We start from the raw sequence: 24,829 nt of genomic DNA, 5'->3' as shown, positions 1-24,829 counted from the left end.
CCCAACGACCCTTATATTTAGTTTAAATAGTCATATTGATGCTGTATCCCAAGTTTTCTGGAAATAATCACAACTCCAAACATCTGTCCTGTAGTTACCAAAATATCCTTCTAAAGGCAAGATCATATGTTCTGATATTTGCTTTAAGGGGAAAAAAACTCATAATAAGTAAAGTCCATCTTGCTAGATAGTTCACTCTTCAGTTTTAGTTTCTTCAGAACTAGGGAACAGATTATTTTTCTATTATCTCTTACCTATATCCTTCCTTCTTTTCTTTTTTTTTTAGAAAGGGCCTCTGTCACCCCGGGTGGAGTGCAGTGGCATGATCATGGCTCACTGCAGCCTTGACCTCCCAGGCTCAAGCAATCCTCCCACCTCAGCGTCCCAAGTAACTGAGACCACACCTGGCTAATTTTTTTTTTTTTTCTTTTAAGAGATGGGGTCTCCCTATGTTGCCAGGCTGGTGTTTCTTAATTTTTCAAATCTTTGGTAGAGAAAGAACCAAGGGAAGAAAATGAGTCATTCATGTATTTACTCCACAAGTATTGAGCACCTAAATGTGCTGTGTACTGTTCCAAAAGTCAAACGTCTCCACTCTGATGGGAAAAAAAAGATGGCCGGGTGCGGTGTCTCACGCCTGTAATCCAGCACTTCGGGAGGCCGAGGCGGGTGGATCACTTGAGGTCAGGAGTCTAAGACCAGCCTGACCAATGGTGAAACCTCGTCTCTACTAAAAATACAAAATTAGCCAGCTGTGGTAGTACATGCTGTAATCCCAGCTACTTGGGAGGCTGAGGCAGGAGAATCACTTAAACCCGGGAGACGGAGGTCGCAGTGAGCCAAGATCGTGCCATTGCACTCCAGCCTGGGCAACAAGAGCGAAACTCCGTCTCAAAAAAAAAAAAAAAAGAAAGAAAGAAAAGAAAAAGAAAAAGAAAAAATAAATTCATAAAATGTATAGTATGTTAGGTAGCGATAAGTACTACACAAAAAGTAAAGAACAGGCCATGAACAGACACTGGGGGTTGGGGAATGAGATGCAATTTTAAAGAGGTCAGGAAACACCTACTAAGAAGGTGACATTTGAGCAGAAGCCCAGTGACAAAGTGTATCAGACAACGTCACTGCTCCACTTAGGTCCCCTCCTTTCCCTTTTCTCCGTTTGTGGGCCATCCCTTTCCTACTATAGTGTGCTTTATTCCTAACATTCAAAACCTGCAGTTTTTCTTCAGAGGACTGCCTGGGGACAACACACAGCGCCTCCCCAGCACTGCACTTGCCCAGTTCCCCCACCATAATCCCAAAGGCAGGGAAGAAACCAGGCTGGAGTTGCTTGGCAAAACCAGAAAAAGAATGTACTGGAATCCCTTCCGAGGCCTTCGTGTATCGTACATTAATCCTTTACATGTCCCTGATGCATATATATGTGTGTGTGTGTATATATATGTGTGTGTGTGTATATATATATATATATTTTTGTTTGTTTGTTTTTTGAGACGGAGTCTCGCTCTGTCTCCCAGGCTGGAGTGCAGTGGCGCCATCTCGGCTCACTGCAAGCTCCGCCTTCTGGGTTCATGCCATTCTCCTGCCTCAGTCTCCCCAATAGCTGAGACTACACGCGCCCGCCGCCACGCCCGGCTAATTTTGTTTTTGTAATTTTAGTAGAGACGGGATTTCACAGTGTGAGCCAGGATGGTCTCGATCTCCTGACCTCGTGATCCGCCCGCCTCGGCCTCCCAAAAGTGCTGGGACTACACGCGTGAATATTTTTTAAAAAGCAATTTCATGTACATTTTCTCAAGCACCACTCAAGCTGCCTGTCCACAGGGCAGACGACCTCTCCTTTAGTCTTTCTCTTGAATATGCTCTTCAATTCATTAATCTCTATTCATGAGTATAACAATATTGGATAAATTGGACAGAGCAGCACTTGTTCCTGGCTTTGCAGACTAGAGATGCTTCTATTCCCTGTTGGCACACTCAGGATGAGGGCTAAGGGCAGCCCAAGAATTCAGCCTCTCTCTCTAAATGTCAACTGTTTTCAAGTAACGACAGGTCAGGGGTCCCATCTGTTCATTCTCCTCCACAGTGGCCCACAATATCCGTCAGGTGTTTATGTATCCAAAGAGAAGGCTACTCACTCCATCTGGTAAACCAACATACTCATGATGTAGTGGAAAGAGTCCCGGAGTAGCACAGGGGGCTGCCTCAATACACATTTACTGAGCGTCTAACAGTGAATGAGTCAAGTCCTTCGTAGGCACTGGCAAGGGGAAGATGACCAATACAAACGGCTGAACCTTGCTTTCAAGGCCTTCATAAAGCACTAGAGATGACAAACACGGTCCGATACAAAGGGTCAGGTTCAGGACTCCAGTCATTATTATCAAAGAGCCACGGGAATACAAAGGAAGGATTACTAGCGGGGGAAGTTCCTGGAGGGCATCACAAAGAGACCTCTGAGCTGGATCCGGAAGGACAGATGAGTTTAAGCTGAAAGTGGGGTCGGTCGTTCCCGCTGGCGGGAACCGAAGGAGCCAAGGCAGCTTTGGGGCGGAGACCAGGTGGCACCCGCGGCGCTGCAAGGACACACAAGCTGTTGCAAGAGGGTCAACCTCTCCGGGCCTTGGCTCAGAAACCTGGGACGATTACACCCTAAAAGCGCTTGGAAAAACTGCAAAACTCGTACTGCTTTTCGCCAAAGCTACTACCGTGCCGTGAGGGCAGGAAGTCCTGCGAGGCGTCTGCGAGGACGCAAACGCCGCGAAGCGAGTCCTCCACGCCTCCATCCCCGGCATAGTGAAGTGTAGACTCTGGCCCACAGCCGAAAGGAAAGACCCGGGTCGGGGAGGGCCCCTCCAGGGGCGGGCTCAGCCGGAGTCTGGCCGAGCTGCGCGCGGCCACAGTGGTTCCGCGGCCTCGCGCTGAGTGCCTCCCGCCGTCTCCCACTGCAGCCCCCACCGCCCCTCCGCAAGGCCCGGCGCCTCCCGCCACCTCCTCGGTCGCTGCGGCCGCTCCAGCTCCTCACAGCCGCTAAACCCAGGCCTATCCCGCGGTCGGTTCTCTTCGGCCCTCTTCGCCGTGACGAATCGGCGCCCGGCTAGGAAAGTATCCAAATTCGGAGAGTTTTGAGGAACCAATGGGGCCTGAAAAAAATCCCGGAGTGTGCTAAGCATCACCGCATCCTCACTAGAAGGTTTATTTTTTCCAAAGAGGGTCGGGTGGGGCCCGGAAAAAAAAAAAATTAAGAAGAGTGTGGAAAGTGCGAGTGCGGAAGCTCCGGACGCGAGGGGCGGGGCGTGCGCGGGACAAAGGGAAGCGAAGCCGGAGCTGCGGGCGCTTTTTCTGCCCGCGGGTGAGTGTTTCCAAGTGGGCCGGACCGGGTCGGTGGGGGCAAGTCGTGGTGTCCCCGCTTGGCTGAACTCCGAGTTCCCGGGGGTTGCTGGGGTTCAGGCTTGGCCGTGGGGCCACAGCCGGGAGCCGGTTGCGGCCTCCTTGAGGCCTAGCAGAGCAAGGGTTGGAAGGGAGTCCCATCTGGGGCCCCCTCCTTGGAGGCAAGGCCGGTCACCCGAAATTGGTCAAAGCACCTGTGCATACCCCGTTTTAGGGGAGTTGCTAGTAAAGTACGTTCTCCAAGACAATGAGAGTGACCTCAGGAAGCCCGCGGGCGAGGCAAGTCCGTGGTTCTCACCCCCAGGAATAAGGTTCCCCCATTGGTTCAGGCAGCGACCTGAGGACTCAAGATGTGGCTTATGGAGACGAGCAGCGCTCTGAAATAGTTTGGCCTGGGTTTGAAACCCAACTCTGGCACTTCCTGGCTGCATATGGCTTCAGACAAGTTGTTTAGACTCTCCGAGACTCCCTTGTTTCATCTGTAAAATGGGGATAGCTGTACATATCAAGTACTTGTGACTGTTAAGCGAAATAGGGTCATAAGCCTACCCCGTATAAAGTATTTCTTGAACAAATATTTATCGGGTATTTATTTTTATGCCAGGCACCAAGGATGGATCCAACGGTGGACAAATGTACAAGCCCACTCTTAAATTTTATGTTCTAGCAAAGGAGAACCATAATTTTAAAGTATTAACAATGAAGTATAACGTACAGGGAGCTTAGCTTATGGCAGTTGTCAGGGTGCCCTGCAGCGAGGCCTGCTGGATGTTGACAGCTCCCTTAATGTGAGCAGAAAGGAAATCTACACCAGAGTCAAAGGTTTCTGACTGTTCTTTAAGAGGGAAAGACTCAGGTTGGACCATTGAGAAAATGAACTGTTTCTTTCCACACCAGGACTCATTCCTTACGCTCCAGGGAATTTCCTTAAAATGAGTAATAGAAGTGAAAAATCGGATCTATTCCACATAACTTTAGATGCAAATACCTCCAATAGTCATAGAAGTTTATTTGCCTTCTTTCTAAAGATGAATTTTTGTCTTTTTGTACCTCACTATTTGTGATGTATGTTGATGTAAAGAACAAGCTCACATGTGCCTGATTATGTTGTGAGCTGGTAATACTAGGAAAAAATTTCCTAAGAATTGAGCTGGGTCCTGCCATGGTCCCTGTTTCCAAGTAGCATACAATCTAGCCATATTGACAAGTTAAAAAAAGTTATAATAATATCATAGATCTGTGTAAACTGTATAGGAATACAGATGGGGGAGCAATTAATTCTGCCCAGGTAATGTATCAAGAAAGTTCCATTGAGGAGAAAAATTTTGAAATGGGCCGTGAAGGGTGAATAAGAATTTTTCAGGTAGACTCTCAAAATTTATTCCCAGCATTTATGAAGCTATTTACCACTCTTAAGAGAATGCGAAGTTCATTGTCATACCAATTACCTTTTGCACTGCTTCCAGGAATAAAATGCTGCCCAATTTTAATAAAAATTGTTATCCCAAAAACATGGTACAGTTGCTGATCAAGGAGCTGTCAGTATCTGGTAGGCCTTGTTGGGTTGGACTCTAATACATCACTTTGTATTCTCATGCTTGTATCAGTCCGATGAAATGTTTACATGGCGTCAGCAAAATGTTTTCCATACAAGAGGTAGCTTAGTATCCCAAGAAAAAACCTGAAAGTACATTTCTAAATATCCCCAGTACTTTATTTTAGTCATTTAATTCTAATCAACCAAATCTCCTATAAGAACTAGTTAAAATATGCAAAAGGCTTAATTACTAGGAATTAAGGTGAAGTAGTTTTACTCAGAAATACCAATTAAATTACCCTATTCATTAGGAAAACATTCTCGTATGCTTGCTGAGTTTTGATTCTCTTTTTTTTTCCTTTTTTTTTTATTTTAGTGTCTCAGATTCATTCTTAAGGAACTGAGAACTTAATCTTCCAAAATGTCAAGTAAGTTTCAATTTTTATATTTATCGATCTATGTTAATAAGAGACTAATGCCCTAGCAAGTGGGAATTCCAAAATACTCTCATTTTTTTTTCTTCAAAACAGGACCATTGGTAGTTTTGTTGCATAGTATTATATCTCAGTTGTTTACAAGAAGTTATTTATTTTCTTTCAAACAGAAAGACCATCTTATGCCCCACCTCCCACCCCAGCTCCTGCAACAGTAAGTTTTAATTTTCTTGTTAATGTAATAGCCAAGTCTGGCCTTGATACAAAAACCCAGATGTCTTCCAGTGACAGTCACTCAATCATCACAGCAACAGGATGAAATTCAGCTTAAAAGAAAAAAAAAAAAAAAAAAAAAAAGCATTTCCTACTAAATAAAATAATTATTTGCATCTTTCCTTGAACCAACCCCAACATTTAAAGAAACAATACTGTAAAACTCCAACCTCCTATGCTCAGTTTGTTTTGTTTTTTTCTTTGTAAATGGGAAATAAGTGAAAGTTTTACCATTTCTTTCTTATTAATCTTCACTATTAAGAGTCTTTAAGTTGTTACTGAATGAATGCTCATTCTGGCTTTTTTGTTAAACCTAACCTTCAACTGGTTATGTTTTTCTCTCCTTTCTTGTCTCTCTATAAAATTTTCATATTAAACAATAAAGCTTCTGAAACTATACTCATTGTAAGTATTTTCAAGCTGTTCAAGTAAAGATTTCATTATCTATGGGTCAGATCTTGCTATTGAATCTTTTTCCACTCCATAAATTATATTTTATTGGTTTGGAAGTATGTATGTTTTGAGGTATTTAAAAAGTAGTTGTGAACATGTTTTTCATCCAGCAAGCTCTGGCCCAGCTTGGTCAGCATGTAAAATAATTTTCCAACCTACAAAACAGATTTAGCAGTAACTGTTCAGGTCTTGCTGAAATGGCTTCCTTGTTGGTTTTTTGGGAGGGGGGTTTTGTTTGTTTTTTTAAAAACACTGTTAACATGACCAAATTCTACAAAATTAGTTCTTTAATATTAATCCTTCCTTCCATACCCCCTACTACCTAAATTTCAGGCTAGTCTACTTTTCACTACTAATTAGGTCCTTGTGTAATTTTGTTTTCTCCGCTAGAAAACTATTCATATTTACTAACCCTCAGATATATGTTTTAGTTACATTTATCAACAATTTGTTTTTCTTTAGTGAGATACTTTTAAAAAGAGATACTGTACCATATGTTCTCATTTCAATTTATATTATATACAGGCTCTAAAGTTAATTCCAGTAGACCGTAAAGTCCTGTGCTTGGTTTCTTTTCTTTCTTAAATCAAAGAACATTTGTTATGACCATCTCCATGGCATTCCGCTAGTGGCTATACAGGTGGAGCTGAACAATTGAGATTCTGACCTCAAAGAGCTAACCATGTACTTCAGCTTTGGAAATGGTATAATTATAATGTTTTGCTTTCCATTTTTTTTTTTTAGTTCCCTTATTTTTATAACATTATTGCCTCATAATGTTGAACAGTGATTCTTATTATTTATGCAAACTTTGAAGGTGTCATTTTGACATAAATACTGCCTCTGACAATGTATCATATCTTGAGGACAAACTTGATTTTTTGAGATTAAAATATTTCAAAAATGAAGTGTCCCCTTATAACTTACTATGCGTAAAAAGGATTTTTTTTGGCCTTTCTTTAGTTATATTTTTGTGCCATTATAATTTCACGTTAACACACAAAATATAGAAAACTAGGGATTAAAACATCCAACAGAATGGATACTAAATTAATTATTCTCCTTCCTTCTTTCCATTACTCCTACCACCACCACCATCACCACCACTACCAACACTATCACCACTATCACCTCCGCCACCCAAATGTACCACTCCAAGTAATATACACTTCTTTCATGCCTTTGATACTTCATCTGTGTTTTGCCTACTTAAATATGCTTAATTTGCGTCTTTTCTAACTGTATAGACTAGAAATTGATCAGCCGTTCTCTTTTCTCCTAAAGAGTATCAAATGTAATATCTGCTTAAATGTCTTTCTTTTGGGTACTAAGGATATGTGCAGCGACATGTTTTAGGAAATTGTGTTTATTTTGTAACAGCTACAGCTTAGTTGGAATGTGTTAAGTGTATTTTACATTATACAGTTAAGGACCGATATTGTTAATTGCATGTAAAAATGAAATTGTCACATATTTTGATTGAGCTTTACAAGGTAAAATACCCGAATTTTGGTCTCTCTCTACTATATTCTTTCTATACATTATGCCTTGGTTCTCATGAACATTGAGTGTCATTGTATTAGCCCCAAGGCCACTGCTATATAAGAGCCCATTTGTGATTACATCAACACATAATTCACAAAAACCAAGAGTTCTGTTGCTGAAATGAGCAGTTGTGTTTTGAAAGGGTGAGAGCTATCAGGAAACTAGATGAAAAAAGAAAATTCAAGTCTATCAACTAGAAAAGTAGATCACATTGAGACTAAATGCAGAAATGTTTTCATGATTGACCTGTGGAAGATGGATCAAAGAAGAGATGGAAGAGAAATCCTATAAAAGAATGACTGGGTTAAAAAGATCAGATAGTACCCCAGAATGAAATCCATGCATTTCTTACAAGTCTTTGTTTTAAATCATGTATGTGACATCCATCAAATCCAGCATATGTTCTTTTCAATTGACAAATCCTGGCTTCCCGATTTGAGTCTCTTCTCATTTCTCACATTATATAAAATGATTTAAAACTGTCTTTGAAATCAGATCCATTTCTTGTTTTTGTTTTTAGTAGATGAATACATTGGTGGCATCCACATGTCAAATAAATTGTGTTTTGTTTTGCATGTAGTGTTTTCAGAGTTCTAGTTTATCACACTTTAAGCCTTCCTATCTCAGTCTTCATATATTGCTAAGTTGTTATATCCTGTTGTTGACCATAAAGTAAATCCTGAATGTTTTAAACACTTCAGTGTATTGCTTTCCTCCAGAAACACAACACACATTCACAGTCACACAAACACCCCCAGTCCCTGCAAAAAAGAAAGAGAAAAACAACCAAAAGACACTGCAGACAGGTTTCTCAATGAAAGAAAAATATTTAATTTCCTCAGTGGAAAAAAAGAACAATTACAACACATCATTGCTTGTTTAAATTCAGGTTGCTTTTGCATGCCATATGCAGATCATTTTTCATTTCTGTGTTTTCCTCGTTTGAGCTCATTTCTCATTCGTGTTTTTGTCTCATTTGTTTCCATCAGCAAATGCCCAGCACACCAGGGTTTGTGGGATACAATCCATACAGTCATCTCGCCTACAACAACTACAGGCTGGGAGGGAACCCGGGCACCAACAGCCGGGTCACGGTAGGAGAATCAACTATTACAGCATCCGGCAAACAACTGGAATTGACCAGAAATGCCTTCAGAATTAGGTCTTTTTGAATCATAAGCACAGCCATTTAAAAAAATTTTTTTAACCTAGCTTTTTGACTATTTTCAACATTCATTGTAGCATCTCACACTGAAAAAATAAATAGTGAGATCTGGAATGTATATGGAAGAAAAGAAAAATCCATTCTGTTTGGTGGTTGGTAGGGATAAAGCCTTGAGCACTTGATGCTTATACTGTATGTAAACAAACAGAATTTCTTCTGGTAAAAATACCCTTTTTGGCATAAAGAGTATTTTTCGTTTTTATAAGGTGATTGGCATTAGTCTCAAGGATTCAGTTTCTAGTAAAGGCTGGGCTTTCAGACCTGGCTTTTTCAGGGCTGGAACGCTTTTGGCTGGTATACCAGTTTGAATCCCTACCCATAGTTATTTGTCTTTTGGATTTAATAGTTGACCTTCTAACTGAGACTCATTGCTCTACAGTGAAAAAGAGAAAAACGTTTTAATGTCACCTCAAAGAAATGCAGAATGAAGATTGAATGAAATTAATTTGAAGTATCAAACTAGATACGTACAACGAGAAGTGCATTTCTAATCCTTAGTATAAGAGATATGATTTCTGAAACTTAGGATGTTCCATTTAAATGATCAGCCTAAGATTTCAAAATTAGAATCATCTTAAATTTCATTCAAAAAAGTTTAAGTGCCAAAAAAGCCAATAATTATAAAAATGACTTACTAAAGATAAAAAATCCAAAAGTCAAATACTACATTGAAATGTAGTGTTGCTGAGAATTTATACAACCCAGAATGGCTGTAAAGTTTTTAATATCTGGTTTTTGTTTGCTGTATTCGTAAATAACAAGTGCCTTCTATTAATGTAACTTCAAAAAAGCCCTCTCACCCTGTAGTCAAGCTAGAACTGAAAGTTTGTAGCTATCAAATGAATGTCTATCTTGATAAGCATATTGCTTAGCTTGATAGGTTTTGTTTGTCTAAATTTTTCATTGTTTCTGCATAATTTGTACTTCATAAGCATATCAAGTTTTATGTGCCATGCATATTTCATGGTATCTGAAAAGAATTCTGACAAAGTGTGTGTATGTATGCATTTCACAATGCATACAATTTTTATGTGCATCAATACATGTTTTTCCCTGGCCTAAACGTGTTGTTTCACAAGTGTAATGGGTGGCAAGGTTTGCAGATGATAAAGAACATTTTAATTTAAACAATGAACAGAATCAATCTTGGATCTTCATGTTAATGCAGAAATTTTTTCACGGGCAGTAAACAAGAATGATTGCATTTAATAGCTCTATACAGTCACCTCTTGATTATCTATGTTAATGGAATACAAATGGTAACTATAATATTACAATAATTTGTCTTTTGGTTTTGTGTAAGCATTTTGTTCTTAACTTGGATGTGGCTGTGGGGGATTCTCTGTTAAAAATGTGAGATTGTTCGATGGAGACTAGGAAGAGAAAGTGCACTCCCTATCTGAAATCACTCATCTGTTTCTTCTCATTCCTTCTTGGCGAATGTTAAGAACTGAGCATTTGGTGTGGACACTAGCTACATGGTAGATGAAGTATAGAGAGGTGTGGGGCATGGAAAATTTGGTGTTTTGGTCCTTTGTGGAGATTTACTTTGTATTATTGTCCTCTTAACACCAGGTTGAAGTGTAATCAAACTGCTATATGAAGAAGGGCCTAGAAAATGTGGAGGTTTTACACTGCTTGCCCTGTTTTCTATATCTAGTTTAAGCTGTTAGGACTCAGTGGCTCTGATTTTGACCATAATAAAAGCATTTTGATTTTCATAAAAGCATTGTGACCCTAGTTATGCATTACTTTTGGGGGTGAGGAGAAGCTCCCATTTGGTATTATTGTGTGCATATTGTGTTAGTGGCTTTCATGAGTCTGTGAAGCCCTGTCCAGTAGCTTCTGGTAGGCTGTAGAGAACATTGGGTTTCCCTGGTGACTCCGGTATACTTGGATAGTTCTCAGACAGTAAATACTTTATATAGCATGTCAAGACCTTTTGGAGTGCTTATGATAGCTACAAGATGGAATTCATTCCTAGTCAGTTCTTCATTCAGATGATGATTAGCATTCTCTTAAGTATAGGTGTGAAAACACATTGAGACAAAAATGTCTTTAAAAATAGCCTGTTTCTGTACATTAATAGAAATTCTGTCCCAGAAGAAAGCTCTTAAATAAGTTCCTGCTAGAGAAACAGCTGAGAATTACAAAAGAAACAACAACAAAAAACTGAGTAGCCAAGATAAATTTCACAAAATCATGAATTTTATTCATAGGTGATTTCCTAAGACCTTGCTCTTCTGTAAGCCCAGTTCTACCCACCTCTCCATTGGAAATTGAAAGCAGAAAATTGAAAAGAGAGTTGCTGCTAGAGGTGGATTTCCTGATAGTAGCAAGGAAAGAAACAGTTCAAAAATGGAAACACATTCTCCAAAAGCATAGCCATAGGCCACTGAAAGAGCCAACAACAGATTTTCGCATTTCACACACCCGACAGAAGGTTACAGCACAGCAAAACAGTGGTTGTTTACAATTGAATCTTATCCAGAAAGGGTCTAAAGTATGTTCAACTTTTTTTTACAGAAATGTTTAAGACATTGTAGAAAGATGTCTGTCTGAGACATTAAATAAATTGGAGGTGTGTAATGATATAAATCTTTACTATCCTGCAAACCATCTGGAATTTTAACTTTATTATTGTTTTGGGGTGTTTTTTTAGTTTGGGTTTTTTTGTTGTAAGTTGACTGGTCTCAATATATAGATGATATGTGTACCTTTCTTTGGGAGAAAGGAAGAGAAATAGCAAATCCATTAATATAAATGTGATTCTTTGAAAAATATCAAAGCAAATACTACTATGTTTTTAAAGTGTTTTAATTCATACTTAAAGCATAGGCATTTTAGAATTCTTTACCTCTTTAATTTCAAAAAAAAATTTGACAGTAGTCTTAACCACCTCAATTATGGGCACAATTCCAACCTTATTTGTAACCCATTTCATGGAATTCTGAAGGTTTGTGTTGGATATGAGTTGGAAATGCTTTCTAATAACTATGTGTGAAGAAGCAGACTTGTGTGTGTCTGTTCCTCTGAATCCGTAAGGTTAGTCTTAGAGGAATTCCCTTTCCCCTTAAAAGAACTTGTACAAACCCTTTATTGGCTGCTACCCCACCACTTTTGATAGTTTCCATGCCCCCTGGCCATCTTACTCTCTTACCCACTGCTGGCCAAAAACAGTGTCTGTCTACCTGGGCACTAGCATGAGGTGTAGTAAGAATGCATGGAAGGAATGGAAAGAGAGGAAATACTGCTTCCAAGGCGAAATGCTTTCTAATAACTTCATATATGAAGAAATAGAGTTACAGGGATGGAGAGAGACCCTTGTAGGAAGAGGAAACATTTCTTGATCATAGTGGAAAAGGACACAAACATGCTAATCCCTGAGCCCTCAAATGAAAAATAAGGTTATGATTGGGGTCCCAGCCCAGAGTGGAGGAGTATCTCTGGGGTTTTATCATAGCAACAACAGAAGGGGAAGCGAACAAAATGTTACTTTAGTTTTCTTATAGGGATTTGCCAATCCTGTCTTTTGATAATTAGAATAAAGCCAGCACTTCATTTCTCCAGCCTAGCAGGGAGAGTCAATATTAGAGGAGATCTCCTGAAAATTTGCAAATTGTCTGAAATAGCAATGATTTTTCTTATTCTGGGTCTTTAATCAAATGCAGTCATGTATATTAAGAGGAGACTAAAAAGTTCAGAAATAAATACTTTTAGATGGGTGTTATCTGGGTGGTCTACCAGAAGCTGTCTGGAATCTCACCTAGACTTTAGACCACAGGAAAAACTGATCACTTTATCTTTCTCTTTCCTTCTTTTTTTATTTTTTCTCTCACCTATTTTTGCTTTACCTTTTTAAAAAATATTTTTCAGTCTTCCCTCCCCCTCCTTTTCTTCTGTCTTTCTTTTCCTGCACATCACATCTTTCCTTTTCCTCTGTCTTTCCCATAAAACCAAACATTTTTAATGGAATGGAACTTCTTGATACAACACCTCAAAAATAACAATCAGGCCCCATATCTGCCACTTCTCTGTTCCGGATAAACTTGTTTGCTTTTACACTGTGATTAGGACTAAGGACACAAAAAGGTGTGACTTTCATTCACACTTCTCCTTCCCCTTTACAAGAAAACCACTAGGTAACAGACAGAACCTTAAGAGAAATAAAATCTCTAGCCTGGCAAAGGAGGTAAAGTGGTTTGTTATTTCACTAATTGTTTTTGAACCTGAGAAGTTGTTTTTGTGGTGATATTGGGAGTACATTCCTGACATAGTGCTAATAGGTTAAGGCCCCTGTAGACAGTGTGAGAATGGTAAGTGTTAAGGGTTCAGATCCTGCTGCAGATAATCAAGTGTTGACTGTATGTGTAATGGTAATTGAGCAGAATGAGAGGGTGCCAGGTAATGTCCTGAATGTGAGACGGTTGATATATAACCATATATTTTCAATGTATGGGTTACTATGTAATATTTTATTTGTTCCTGCAGCCAGGTTGTCAAAGCATTGGCAATAAACTGCTAAGTAAAACATTTAAAAAGTTTGTGCTTAAAGTCATTTTCTTTTGAACATTTCTGAATTTGCAGTGATAGCTATTTTCAGTGGAGAAAATATTTGGACGAGTAGAAGAAAGGCGCATTAGAATTTTTTAAGGGACTCTCTTTTCAGTTTGCCGGTGAACTCCTTACAGCTGAATAATGAATGTATTTAACTCTTTTGTAGGCATCCTCTGGTATTACGATTCCAAAACCCCCAAAGCCACCAGATAAGCCGCTGATGCCCTACATGAGGTACAGCAGAAAGGTAGGCGCTTAGGACCTGGAAAGGAATGAGGACACTGTCTTTGCTGCTTCTTTCTTTGCATCCAATTTTAGATTGGCTTAGCCAGCTTTTCTGTGCATATTCGGAGGAAAGGACCGAAAAAATACAGTTTTTAAGGCAATTAGTTCTGATTTCAGAATTCCAGAACTAAAATCCAACAAGAGGAGCATGATTAAATAAACTGTTAAAATCCTTAAGATAGAATGTTCTGTGGCCATTAAAGTCATGTCTTTTGGAGAATATTTAATGACATGAGGAAAATATTAAGTGAAGGAGGACTACAAAACTACATGAATTAATATCTCATTTTTATAAAAATGATGGCAACCATATGTTAGTTTGAAGGGGGAAAACACAGAAGACAGAAGAAAACACAGAAAACACAGATAACCTTAAAGACAGGTTATCTCTAAGCAGTAAGCTTATGGTAGTTTTTATTTTCTTTTCCTCAAGTTTTCCTTTTTTTTTTTTTTTTTGGTGATGAACTTACGTTACTCTTAAAATTAAAAAAATAGCCAATATCTTTATTAAAAGGCAGAGCATTATAACTACTATCTAGAAATTGTAAACCTTTTGATCTTGACTATTACATTGGTTTTTGATAATATGATGTATTGTGTTATGCAAATTAAGCACTTCTAAGTCCACGTGAACTTTTAGTGACATAGACTGTGTTATTGAAGTAATTCATCTTAAGTGTCTGTAGTGATTGGAGATATTCTTGCATATCACATTGAAGTATTTATAAGTGAGTGACATGATGTCTGAGATCTATCTTAAAATAATCCAGTAGGGCAAAGATAACCTGAGGTTGGTCAGTCGTTGATCATTGTTGAAGTAGGCTGATGAGTACATAGAAATTTGATACTGTTGTCTCTGCTTTTTATGTTCAAAAGTTTCCATATTAAAAAGCATTTTTAAAGGTCTATACATTTAGACATCAGTATTAACATTTCATCTGTTTTCTTTTTAAGGTCTGGGACCAAGTAAAGGCTTCCAACCCTGACCTAAAGTTGTGGGAGATTGGCAAGATTATTGGTGGCATGTGGCGAGATCTCACTGATGAAGAAAAACAAGAATATTTAAACGAATACGAAGCAGAAAAGGTAGGATAGGGGCTCACAGTGGGATAGATAATGTGTAAAGTACAAAAACACTGGCTTACTATTTATAAAAGAAACATAAGATTTGGTCAGAAGGCTGATGCTGTACTGAGGCTTTGTCTACCTGAGTCAAGTCAATTTCTCAAGGCCTCAGATTTCTTGTCCGTAAAAAGGAGATAATTATCCGAACACCCTGTTTACATCATATCTTTTGATATTCAAATGAGATAACATAAGTCTGCATTATAACCTGTAAAATGTTAATTATAAAACCAAAAAACATTTGAATTTCAGATAGAGTACAATGAATCTATGAAGGCCTATCATAATTCCCCCGCGTACCTTGCTTACATAAATGCAAAAAGTCGTGCAGAAGCTGCTTTAGAGGAAGAAAGTCGACAGAGACAGTCTCGCATGGAGAAAGGGGAACCGTACATGAGCATTCAGCCGGCTGAAGATCCAGATGGTAAAAGAAAAAAAGTGGGGTTTTGTTTATGCTTTCTCTGAGAGTTAGGATATGAGTAATCTCTTAGGTGTGTTTTATTTCTTATCCTAAATGGAAAAGAAAGCATAATTTATGTGTCACCTCAGTATTTTGCTTATATTGAGTAAGATTTGTATGTGAATTTCCCACAAGAAAAAGAAATATCCTTTTGAGTGCAGAAAATGGCAAAAATTATTTATTGTTTATCAAAATCTTTGTACTCAAAATGCATGAAAGGTTTTTAAATCACAATCAGGATTTTGCCTTTACAAAGCTAAATGCATTCTAGTTATATCCTGTTTTCTTACTGGTTCACTAAATTCGCTGAATTAGAGGCTCTTAAGGGAGAAGCTAATGAGTATGTGGAAACATTATGAAGTTTCCTTTCCATTTAATTCAGAAATCCAATAAGAATGTATAAATATAGCTCATGCTACTACTTTTATGGGTGTACATGAGGGTACACCCATACAAATTTTATACATGCACACGAATAGCAGAGCTTCCTAATTGCCGTTCTGTATGAGTAGTTAGCAGGTGTGCTGATTGTTCTGGTCTTGTGCAGCCAGGCAGGGTCTGAAGCTGCAAGGAGACCCAGAGATAGCCATTTGCAGTGTGAACACACTCAACCACATATTTAATGTGCTATATAAATACTAATAGTTTCTCTGTGTACTGCTATGATGTGCAAAAGGTTAGAAGCTCTAGCTACAAGTGACAAAAACATCAGGAAAATGATTTAAGATCCCATCTTAAAGTTGCAGTAACAAAGAGGAAGGCTATAAGAACTTTAAAGACAGTATCAATGAGGGAGGAAGCAATAATAGCACCTGAAGACAAGAATAAGTTGATAAAAGTGGGGAAAAACAGAAATCATTTTTTAAAATAATGGACTGGAATATTGTCAAATGTTCTCATAAATACAGACAGTGGAATGTAACACTATAGAGAATAGAATATGGAATAGAAACAGTATTGAGTGTTAAACAGAATCAGCAGTGCTAAAGACACACTAGCATCCTCACACTGTAATTACTCAAATGGGATGATTAATGCAAGAGAAACATACAGAAGATGATCCAGGCTACAGATATTGGGAGGATGGGGGTCAGTACAAGAGGAAACAAAGGCTAGCAACGTAAGTAGAAAATAACTAAAGCTTTCATTAACACCATGAACATTCAGAAGGACTGAAGAGATTCACTCAGAAACAGTCTCAAACTTGGGCCTATTATGTTTTTAACTTTAAGGGTGGGTCTTAAAGTTGCTAGTAAGTAAGTTCAGGTAGTAATTAAGATGCCAGTATGAGAATGTCTTTAGCATGCCAGTATGAAAATGATTAGAGGAAGACTTGGGAGGTGGAAATGTATGTCAAATGTACATAAGAGAAAGGTGGCATCTGCATGAAGTACAGCAGCTACTGACTTCTTTAACAGAGGACTATCAAAAGATAGACATGACCAGGCGCCATGGCTCACGCCTGTAATCCCAATACTTTTAACTAAAGCAGGAGGATTGCTTGTGGCCAAGAGTTTGAGACCAGCCTGGGCAACACAGCAAGACTCTGTCTCTACAGAATACTTAAAAATTAGCTGGGCATGGTGGCTTGTGCCTGTAGTCCCAGCTGCTCCAACTGAGGCTGAGGTGGGAGGATCAATTGAGCCCAGGAGTTCGAGACTGCAGTGAGCTATGATCATGCCACTGCCCTCCATCCTGGATGACAGAGCAATACCCAGTCTCAAAAAAAAAAAAAAAAGAGGGCATGTGCAATTATCTACACAAGACAATGAAGGCTTTTGTTCAATGAGAGCCTCTTCATGGGATAAATAGCTGTTCAATTAGATCATAATTAGAAAAGCCATTCCCCGAAAAAAGGAAGCAGATGACTTACATGCAAGGAAGAACAAGCCCAAATTCTTAGACCTTATTACCCCATCTGTGGTCAACACTGGGGCCATATAAATGAAAGAAGAAAATAAAAAATAACAAAAACAGATAACTTAGACAGACGTAGCACAGATATACCACATATAACCCTAAAGGTGAAAAACTCTTAAAAAGTAGAAAGATTACAGAGTTTTTAAAAAAACTGTATCTTACCTAATAGTTTTAATTTCAGAAGTTTATTTCCTAAAGGAATTACTCAAAAGGAAAGAAAAGTAATTTTTTTAACTTTTTACAAAAACAACAGTTTTTAGCTATAGTATTTATGATAATGAGAATTTTAGGAACTGCTTAAGTGCAAGACAATAAGAGAGGTGCTAAACTGACATAGGAGCACCACAAAGGCCTCTAACAGGGTTCCCTCTAACAGGCTTTCCTCTGTAACAGGCTTCCCTCTGTAACGGGGTTTCCTCTGTAACAGGGTTCCCTCTGTAACGGGGTTTCCTCTGTAACAGGGTGTCCTCTGTAACAGGCTTCCCTCTGTAACGGGCTTCCCTCTGTAACGGGCTTCCCTCTGTGACGGGCTTCCCTCTGTGACGGGCTTCCCTCTGTGACAGGCTTCCCTCTGTAACAGGCTTCCCTCTGTGACAGGGTGTCCTCTGTAACAGGCTTCCCTCTGTGACAGGGTGTCCTCTGTAACAGGGTGTCCTCTGTAACAGGCTTCCTTCTGTAACGGGCTTCCCTCTGTAACGGGGTTTCCTCTGTGACGGGCTTCCCTCTGTGACGGGCTTCCCTCTGTGACAGGCTTCCCTCTGTAACAGGGTGTCCTCTGTAACAGGCTTCCCTCTGTAACAGGCTTCCCTCTGTAATGGGGTTTCCTCTGTGACAGGCTTTCCTCTGTGACAGGGTTCCCTCTGTGACAGGCTTCCCTCTGTGACAGGGTTCCCTCTGTGACAGGGTTCCCTCTGTGACAGGCTTTCCTCTGTGACAGGGTTCCCTCTGTGACAGGGTTCCCTCTGTAACGGGCTTTCTCCTCTGTAACGGGCTTTCTCCTCTGTAACGGGGTTTCCTCTGTAATGGGGTTTCCTCTGTAACAGGGTTTCCTCTGTAATAAGGTTTGCTCAAGTATGGTTCCTCCCTGTCTGGTGGGACACTGAGGTGATTAAGTGGGTCAAAAAGGAGCATTTGTTTTGTATGTATTGCTACAGAGAAAGCTTTTTTTTTTTTAAATGAGTTAGTTTAAAGAAAAATATTAAGTAAACAATAGTACAGGCTGTTAGTAGATATATGAAAAACTATGAAGGCGATAGAGCAAAGACTGAGATTAAGGAAACACTAGATACCTATTAAAAATAAGCATATAGGGTGTGCGCAGTGGCTCACACCTGTAATCCCAGCACTTTGGGAGGCCAGGATGGGCGTATCATGTGAGGTCAGGAGTTCAAGACCGCCGTGGCCAACATGGTGAAATCCTATCTCTACTAAAAATACAGAAATTGGCTGGGCATGGTGTCATGTGCCTGTAATTCCAGCCACTTGGGAGGCTGAGGCACAAGAATCGGTTGAACCCGGGAGGTGGAGGTTGCAGTGAGCCGAGATTGGGCCACTGCACTCCAGCCTGGGTAACGGAGTGAGATTCTGTCTCAAAACAAAACAAAACAGAAGCATATAAACCAGACCCGTACAGCTGGCTAAGTGTAAACTGACAAAAATTAAATTTGGAATCAAAACATTTATTTTTCTTCTATAAAATTCCTTGAGGGCCTGGGAAACTGAATATTGTTAGAGATGATGTTTCCTCTGCTGTGATAATTTTACAAACTGGCATTTTCATAAAGTCACTGCCCAGTTCATATGTTGTTCGTTAGTTGTTAAATGCCTTAAGTCACTACCAAGAAAGTGAAACATTGGGCAGAATTTCAATTACTGCCATCACATGCAGCTTTCACATTGATTCCAAAGCCAGAAGAGACATGTTGTATCTCATTTATGTTTTAGCCAAAGCCTTCTCAGACACACATCATCACTTAAAGACTGTGAGATAAATTACTACCTTGGCCAGTGAACACATTACGTCCTCTGTATGGTTTTTATCAAGTAACTGCCCAGTGCTCCCATGACGCTGGTCAGGTCCCCTTGTTAGGCCAGCAAGGGCCATGGTTCCTTGATAATTAAGTGTTAACATGTTACACTCCTTTTTATGGTTACTGGTGACCTACTTTGCAGAACAATTTGTTCATTGCAGATTATGATGATGGCTTTTCAATGAAGCATACAGCCACCGCCCGTTTCCAGAGAAACCACCGCCTCATCAGTGAAATTCTTAGTGAGAGTGTGGTGCCAGACGTTCGGTCAGTTGTCACAACAGCTAGAATGCAGGTCCTCAAACGGCAGGTCCAGTCCTTAATGGTTCATCAGGTAAAGTCATAAAACTTTCAATAAAATGGACCTATACCACAAATCCCAGCTGACGTGATTCCTACACCATGCCTAAATGTACCTGTTAAATATGTCAGTCTAAACTGTTCCTGATTTGGAGAAGAGGTTTAAGGAAGTGGACCTTTCCCAAATGTTTAATAAGTTTGTCATTAAAAACTATAATATAGAACCTTGTAATGGAAGGTATATTTGTTAAGAAGTACATGTGAACTTAAGAATTTTGAGGCGTCCTATCAGTCTTTACTGCTCTACTAAATACTTTTTCCAAAGGAATTGCTCAGGCCTGAAACAGTATTCTTTAACATTTACCTATTGATCATAATCATTTCTTTGTGCTGCATTTTGTATTTTTTAAATCTTAGCTAGACTCATGTAATAAATGATCTAAAGTTCAAAACATTATTTGGTACACTGTTTGAAAGTATGAACCATTAAAACAGGAGATATGATTGTAAAGCCTGATCCTGTCTTGCAGCGAAAACTAGAAGCTGAACTTCTTCAAATAGAGGAACGACACCAGGAGAAGAAGAGGAAATTCCTGGAAAGCACAGATTCATTTAACAATGAACTTAAAAGGGTATCTGTTTAATATGTTAACTATACTTTTATCACCGTACCTGTTACTTTACTTTTCCTCATTCTTTTTTCCAAAATAATATTTTTATTGAATGTTGTTCACTTTGAAACAGGGCTAACTTTACTATAAAACCTGTAAGATCTTTTTTTTTTTTATAAAATTGTTCCCATTCTCTTGACAAAATTGCAATAAATTTGAAATATCATGAAGTATATGCATATCTACTAGGCCTATAAATGCTAGAGCCCTCTGATATTTTAAACTCCCATACAGTCATTAACTACTTTCATTTTATTGTGATTTATTCATCAAATGTCTTCATTAAATGTAATTTATAGTTTGCACTTTGCATTCAGACAAGGAAATCTAGTTGGTAGCCCAGAATGTAAAATGGAAGCCTTATGTATACCCCAGAATTTTCACTATTTTGCCTCACCAGCTGCTCTGGAATATCCCATATTATATGACTGCTAGAGCAGTTTTCTTTTCTTGTAGACCCAAGAGTTTCAGAGAAGACCTAGAACCACATTTTTTTGCGCACATACACAGACACACAGGTGTATAGATATATATATAGTTCATAGGCAAGGAAACCAACTTTTGAAAGAATATATCTGGCTCAGAAATTATAAGGAAAAACATTACCGAGTTCTGTTTTTTTCTGACTAGTTGTGCGGTCTGAAAGTAGAAGTGGATATGGAGAAAATTGCAGCTGAGATTGCACAGGCAGAGGAACAGGCCCGCAAAAGGCAGGAGGAAAGGGAGAAGGAGGCCGCAGAGCAAGCTGAGCGCAGTCAGAGCAGCATCGTTCCTGAGGAAGAACAAGCAGCCAACAAAGGCGAGGAGAAGAAAGACGATGAGAACATTCCAATGGAGACAGGTAACCCACTAGCAACAAACACAAAGGAAGTGCCAAGACTTTGTATGGCTGTCTTTAATTTAGGTTTTTCTTTCTAAGTGCAGGTATTCTGGTACCTGCCACTGAGGGTGATTCCGAGTACTAGATTTGACATGATACTGACATTCAAAATTTTAACCTTTAATGCTTACATTATTTATCAAGATGTGGTTATTACTGTTAAGATTAATTGTCTTTGGTGTCCTAGGACAGCATTCTGCAAAGTAATACCTGTAAGGCAATCCTGCCCATCACTTGTTTTTGTAAATAAAACTGGAACACAGCCACACTTGTTTGTTTACATACTGTCTGTGGCTGCTTTGGGGCTAAAACAGTATAGTTGAGTAGTTGCAGCAAAAACTGCCTGACCTGCGAAGTCTAAAATATTTTCTGTCTGGCTCTTTACAGAAAAAAATTGCCAGCTCTATCCTAGAAAAACCCTTACTTCTAGGTATACTGATTTTCCTGATTAAAAGCATCCCTCAAGGTAAAAAAATAAAATTAAAAATAACTTGTATAAATAAAACTTACATCAAGTACTGATTACATTGATCATCACTTGTAATTTTGAGATCACCTTACCTCATAGCACTGTTTTGACACTGCCTAGTACACTGTGTAAACAGGACTCAGCTAAAAGTAGTTATGGAAAACAAAACCAAAGGCTTCCTGGAGCATCGTTGAAAGAAGTGGGAGGGACAGTAGTGATACTTGGTTCTCAAATGACAACCTCCAAGTGCCATACTTTGTACTCAAATGGCAGCCATCTGGAAAACATGAATGGAATATAGATATCTTTCCCAGGTATTTCTGCAAAATTTAATCCAGCAGATTAACATTTTAAATAGTCATATTTTAAGTTTCACTATCTGAGTCTCTTTCTGTTTTGTATGAACATGAATTCATTCATCTTAATGAATTTGGAGCATGAGCACATTTTTGTGGTTAAAACAAAAGCTTGCAAAATAAAATACTGATTTTTGCTAATTTTACAACTAGACGAACACTCAGTCGTTTGCCTCTGTTTTGGCATCTATGAATGGGGCATGTCTTATGCTTAAGGTTTGCAGGTCTTTACTCAGGTTCTGTCCTCCTAGTTCAAGGAAAAAATCTGAAGAAAATTGTTTGAGACTATTAGAGCCAAAACCTCATGCTTTTAATTTCTTACAGGAAACAGCCCAGCATGACTTTAAACAAAGTGTCTAAAAGATCAACCTTGTATTATTTCTACAACTGCTTTCTCCTTGTTTAATCCATAACACTACAGACTAACGCTCATTCACTGTCCAATAGAAATAAAATGCAAGTCACATGTGAAATTTTACACTTTCTACTAGTAACATATTTTTAAAAGTTAAGCCAAACAAGTGTTTTAACAGTATGTTTTATTTAATTCAACATATATTAAATAAAATTATTTCAACACGGAAGGAACATTTTTAAAATCAGCTTTCCTTTTTTTAAATAGTCTTCAAATCCAATGTATATTTTATACTTTTATACACATCTCAAGTCAGAAGCTAAATTTTCATCAGAAGTATTTGATCTGCATTTATTTAATAAATTTCATTAATTTACAGCTAAAAAGTAGATTTTTCATACCCAAATTGTTCCAACATTCTTAAAAGTTCTTTAGTCACACTGGCTCATTTCAGGGGTTTAATAACCACATGTGGCTAGTGGCTACCATATTGGACAGCACAGCTGTATACTGTCAGCTTAACTAGAGTAGAATTTCATCTTGGAACTGACAGTGACAAATGTGTGATTACAGAGGAGACACACCTTGAAGAAACGACAGAGAGCCAACAGAACGGTGAAGAAGGCACGTCTACTCCTGAGGACAAGGAGAGTGGGCAGGAGGGGGTCGACAGTATGGCAGAGGAAGGAACCAGTGATAGTAACACTGGCTCGGAGAGCAACAGTGCAACAGTGGAGGAGCCACCAACAGATCCCATACCAGAAGATGAGAAAAAAGAGTAAATGTTGCCTTGTTTTATGTGTTCTAAATACTTTTTTAAATGAAAAAATGTTTTTTGGTTTTAATGGTGTTATGTGGTTTGTGTATTAATTTTTTTCTTGTCCATATCACACCACCAAAGGCTTTTGGACCATTTAGCATCATGAGCCTAATGGCACAGTCAGTCACCTTTCTTAAGTGTTGTGAAGATGGCTCTTTTCTTTGGATCTTGTTTCTAGCCCTCAACTGCTGAAAGCCTCAGAATTTAGGTTAATTGAGAAAACACCCACCTCTTTTAGAGAATTATCCTTTGATGCTGCAGAATCTACTCTTACAATGCCTTCCTACAGCTCACTGGGGTGCTTACCAAAGCCATAGCTTTAAACTTTCCCAATCCCCATCAACAGCTTCCTGAAAGTTTCCTCTCTTGTTTACTTCTGCAAAGGGTAGCTTCTTAAAAACGTGATCATGTATGAGTAAGTATTTGTTCACTTACCCTTTTTTACTTTTAATCAATGTCAGATACCAAGAGTTGTGTTAAGAAGTTGAGTGTAGCCTGCAACTACGCGTGGATCTTACTGATCCAGAAATAGTCCCCATAGTTAGAGTAGTTACTTATGAAATGGTCATTAAAGTGAACACAGCACATATACATTATCTGTACTGCTTTTTGTTATGATTAATATTGGGTATGTTCTGGTAAATCCATCCTTATTGTATAGAAAGAAAATTACTTTTTTACCAGGTTTTCCAAAGACAGAATAGATCACAAAGCTCAAGGAATTTAATATTCTTGTAATGGACTAGATAATTCAAACTGATTAGCCCATTTCTGAAGAAAAACAGCTGGGAATTAAGTTAATCCACTTGAAATTGTTTTACAATAATCAGAACATTCAAAACCTCAAGGCTCGGGATCCCATAGATCAGAGCCCACCTTTTTGATAAACTCTTAAAGTCTTGGAGACTAGAAGCAAGATAGTTTGTGACACATATGCTTCCCAAAAACTAGAATAGATTTTTACTGAATAGTGGTATATCTGATGGTATATGTTTCTTAAAGGTCCAAATGTAATAAAAAAAAAAAAATGAAGAAAAAGGTCTCAGTGTTTTTAATGCACTACGTAGTTGTATGCAAGACAGGCATCCAGTTTTTTTCTGTAATGCAGTGACAGTGTGGAATGACCACTCAGCCATTATGAATTTGTGTACTCAGGGCCCTTGTCTCACCCAACTGTCTCGATAAACTGCTGCAATAGTTTATTTGTACAAGACACTTGTGAAAATCACTTTTCTTACATTATAGTCAATGTCACATATGGAAGTTGGTCTTTGACTCCAAAAGTAAAGGGAATATGAAAAAACCTGTAACGTTTGAACTATCTTTGAAAAAATGGCTATGTAATAAATGTAAGTCCTGTGCTTATATGGAGAGAACTCTGTACCAGCATGAGTTAATTTATAGTGAATTCACTGCTATTCAGTTCATAGCACATTAGTGACTAGGAATCTATGTTCAGCTTCCTGAGAGGAGGGGAGGAAGTTTGATGTTGGGTGGAAACGACTCTTGACATCTGTTTCCTTGTGCGTCACAAAGAACGAATTCGTATCAAATCTGTTGAGCTTTGGCCATTATATGGCTAAGAACTTCAGCCATCTCAGACGAATTGGACAGCCTCTTTGATACATTTTCTAGTAGTCAAAATGGGGCATATGTAGTATAATATGGGTGGAAAACAGTGCCCCAGCAAGATACCAGGTTATTTTCTGTGGTATGGAAAGCTCTAAGAGAATGGAAGTGG

The 24,829-nt window shown here is 38.7% G+C and overlaps 1 protein-coding gene and 1 long non-coding RNA gene across 7 annotated transcripts; both read left to right on the top strand.

The window, feature by feature from the left end:
- The first annotated feature begins 269 nt into the window (after positions 1-269).
- On the top strand, positions 270-3,078 carry LOC144335696 (uncharacterized). Its single transcript, XR_013406762.1, has 2 exons — positions 270-669; positions 1,744-3,078. It is a non-coding gene; the product is annotated as an uncharacterized LOC144335696 (long non-coding RNA).
- A 194-nt stretch (positions 3,079-3,272) lies between these two features.
- SMARCE1 (SWI/SNF related, matrix associated, actin dependent regulator of chromatin, subfamily e, member 1) lies at positions 3,273-24,126 on the top strand. 6 transcript variants are annotated; one of them, NM_001261306.1, is given in 11 exon segments: positions 3,273-3,355; positions 5,307-5,358; positions 5,535-5,578; positions 8,625-8,729; positions 13,584-13,664; positions 14,657-14,788; positions 15,080-15,251; positions 19,399-19,571; positions 20,068-20,169; positions 20,839-21,049; positions 22,842-24,094. In NM_001261306.1, coding segments are annotated over 10 exon segments (1,236 nt in total). In that variant the 5' UTR covers positions 3,273-3,355; positions 5,307-5,351; the 3' UTR covers positions 23,051-24,094.
- Positions 24,127-24,829: the final 703 nt, after the last annotated feature.

Source organism: Macaca mulatta, chromosome 16 (genome assembly GCF_049350105.2).
Source record: "Macaca mulatta isolate MMU2019108-1 chromosome 16, T2T-MMU8v2.0, whole genome shotgun sequence".
Lineage (NCBI taxonomy): Eukaryota > Metazoa > Chordata > Mammalia > Primates > Cercopithecidae > Macaca > Macaca mulatta.
This window is presented reverse-complemented; position numbering and strand designations above follow the sequence as displayed.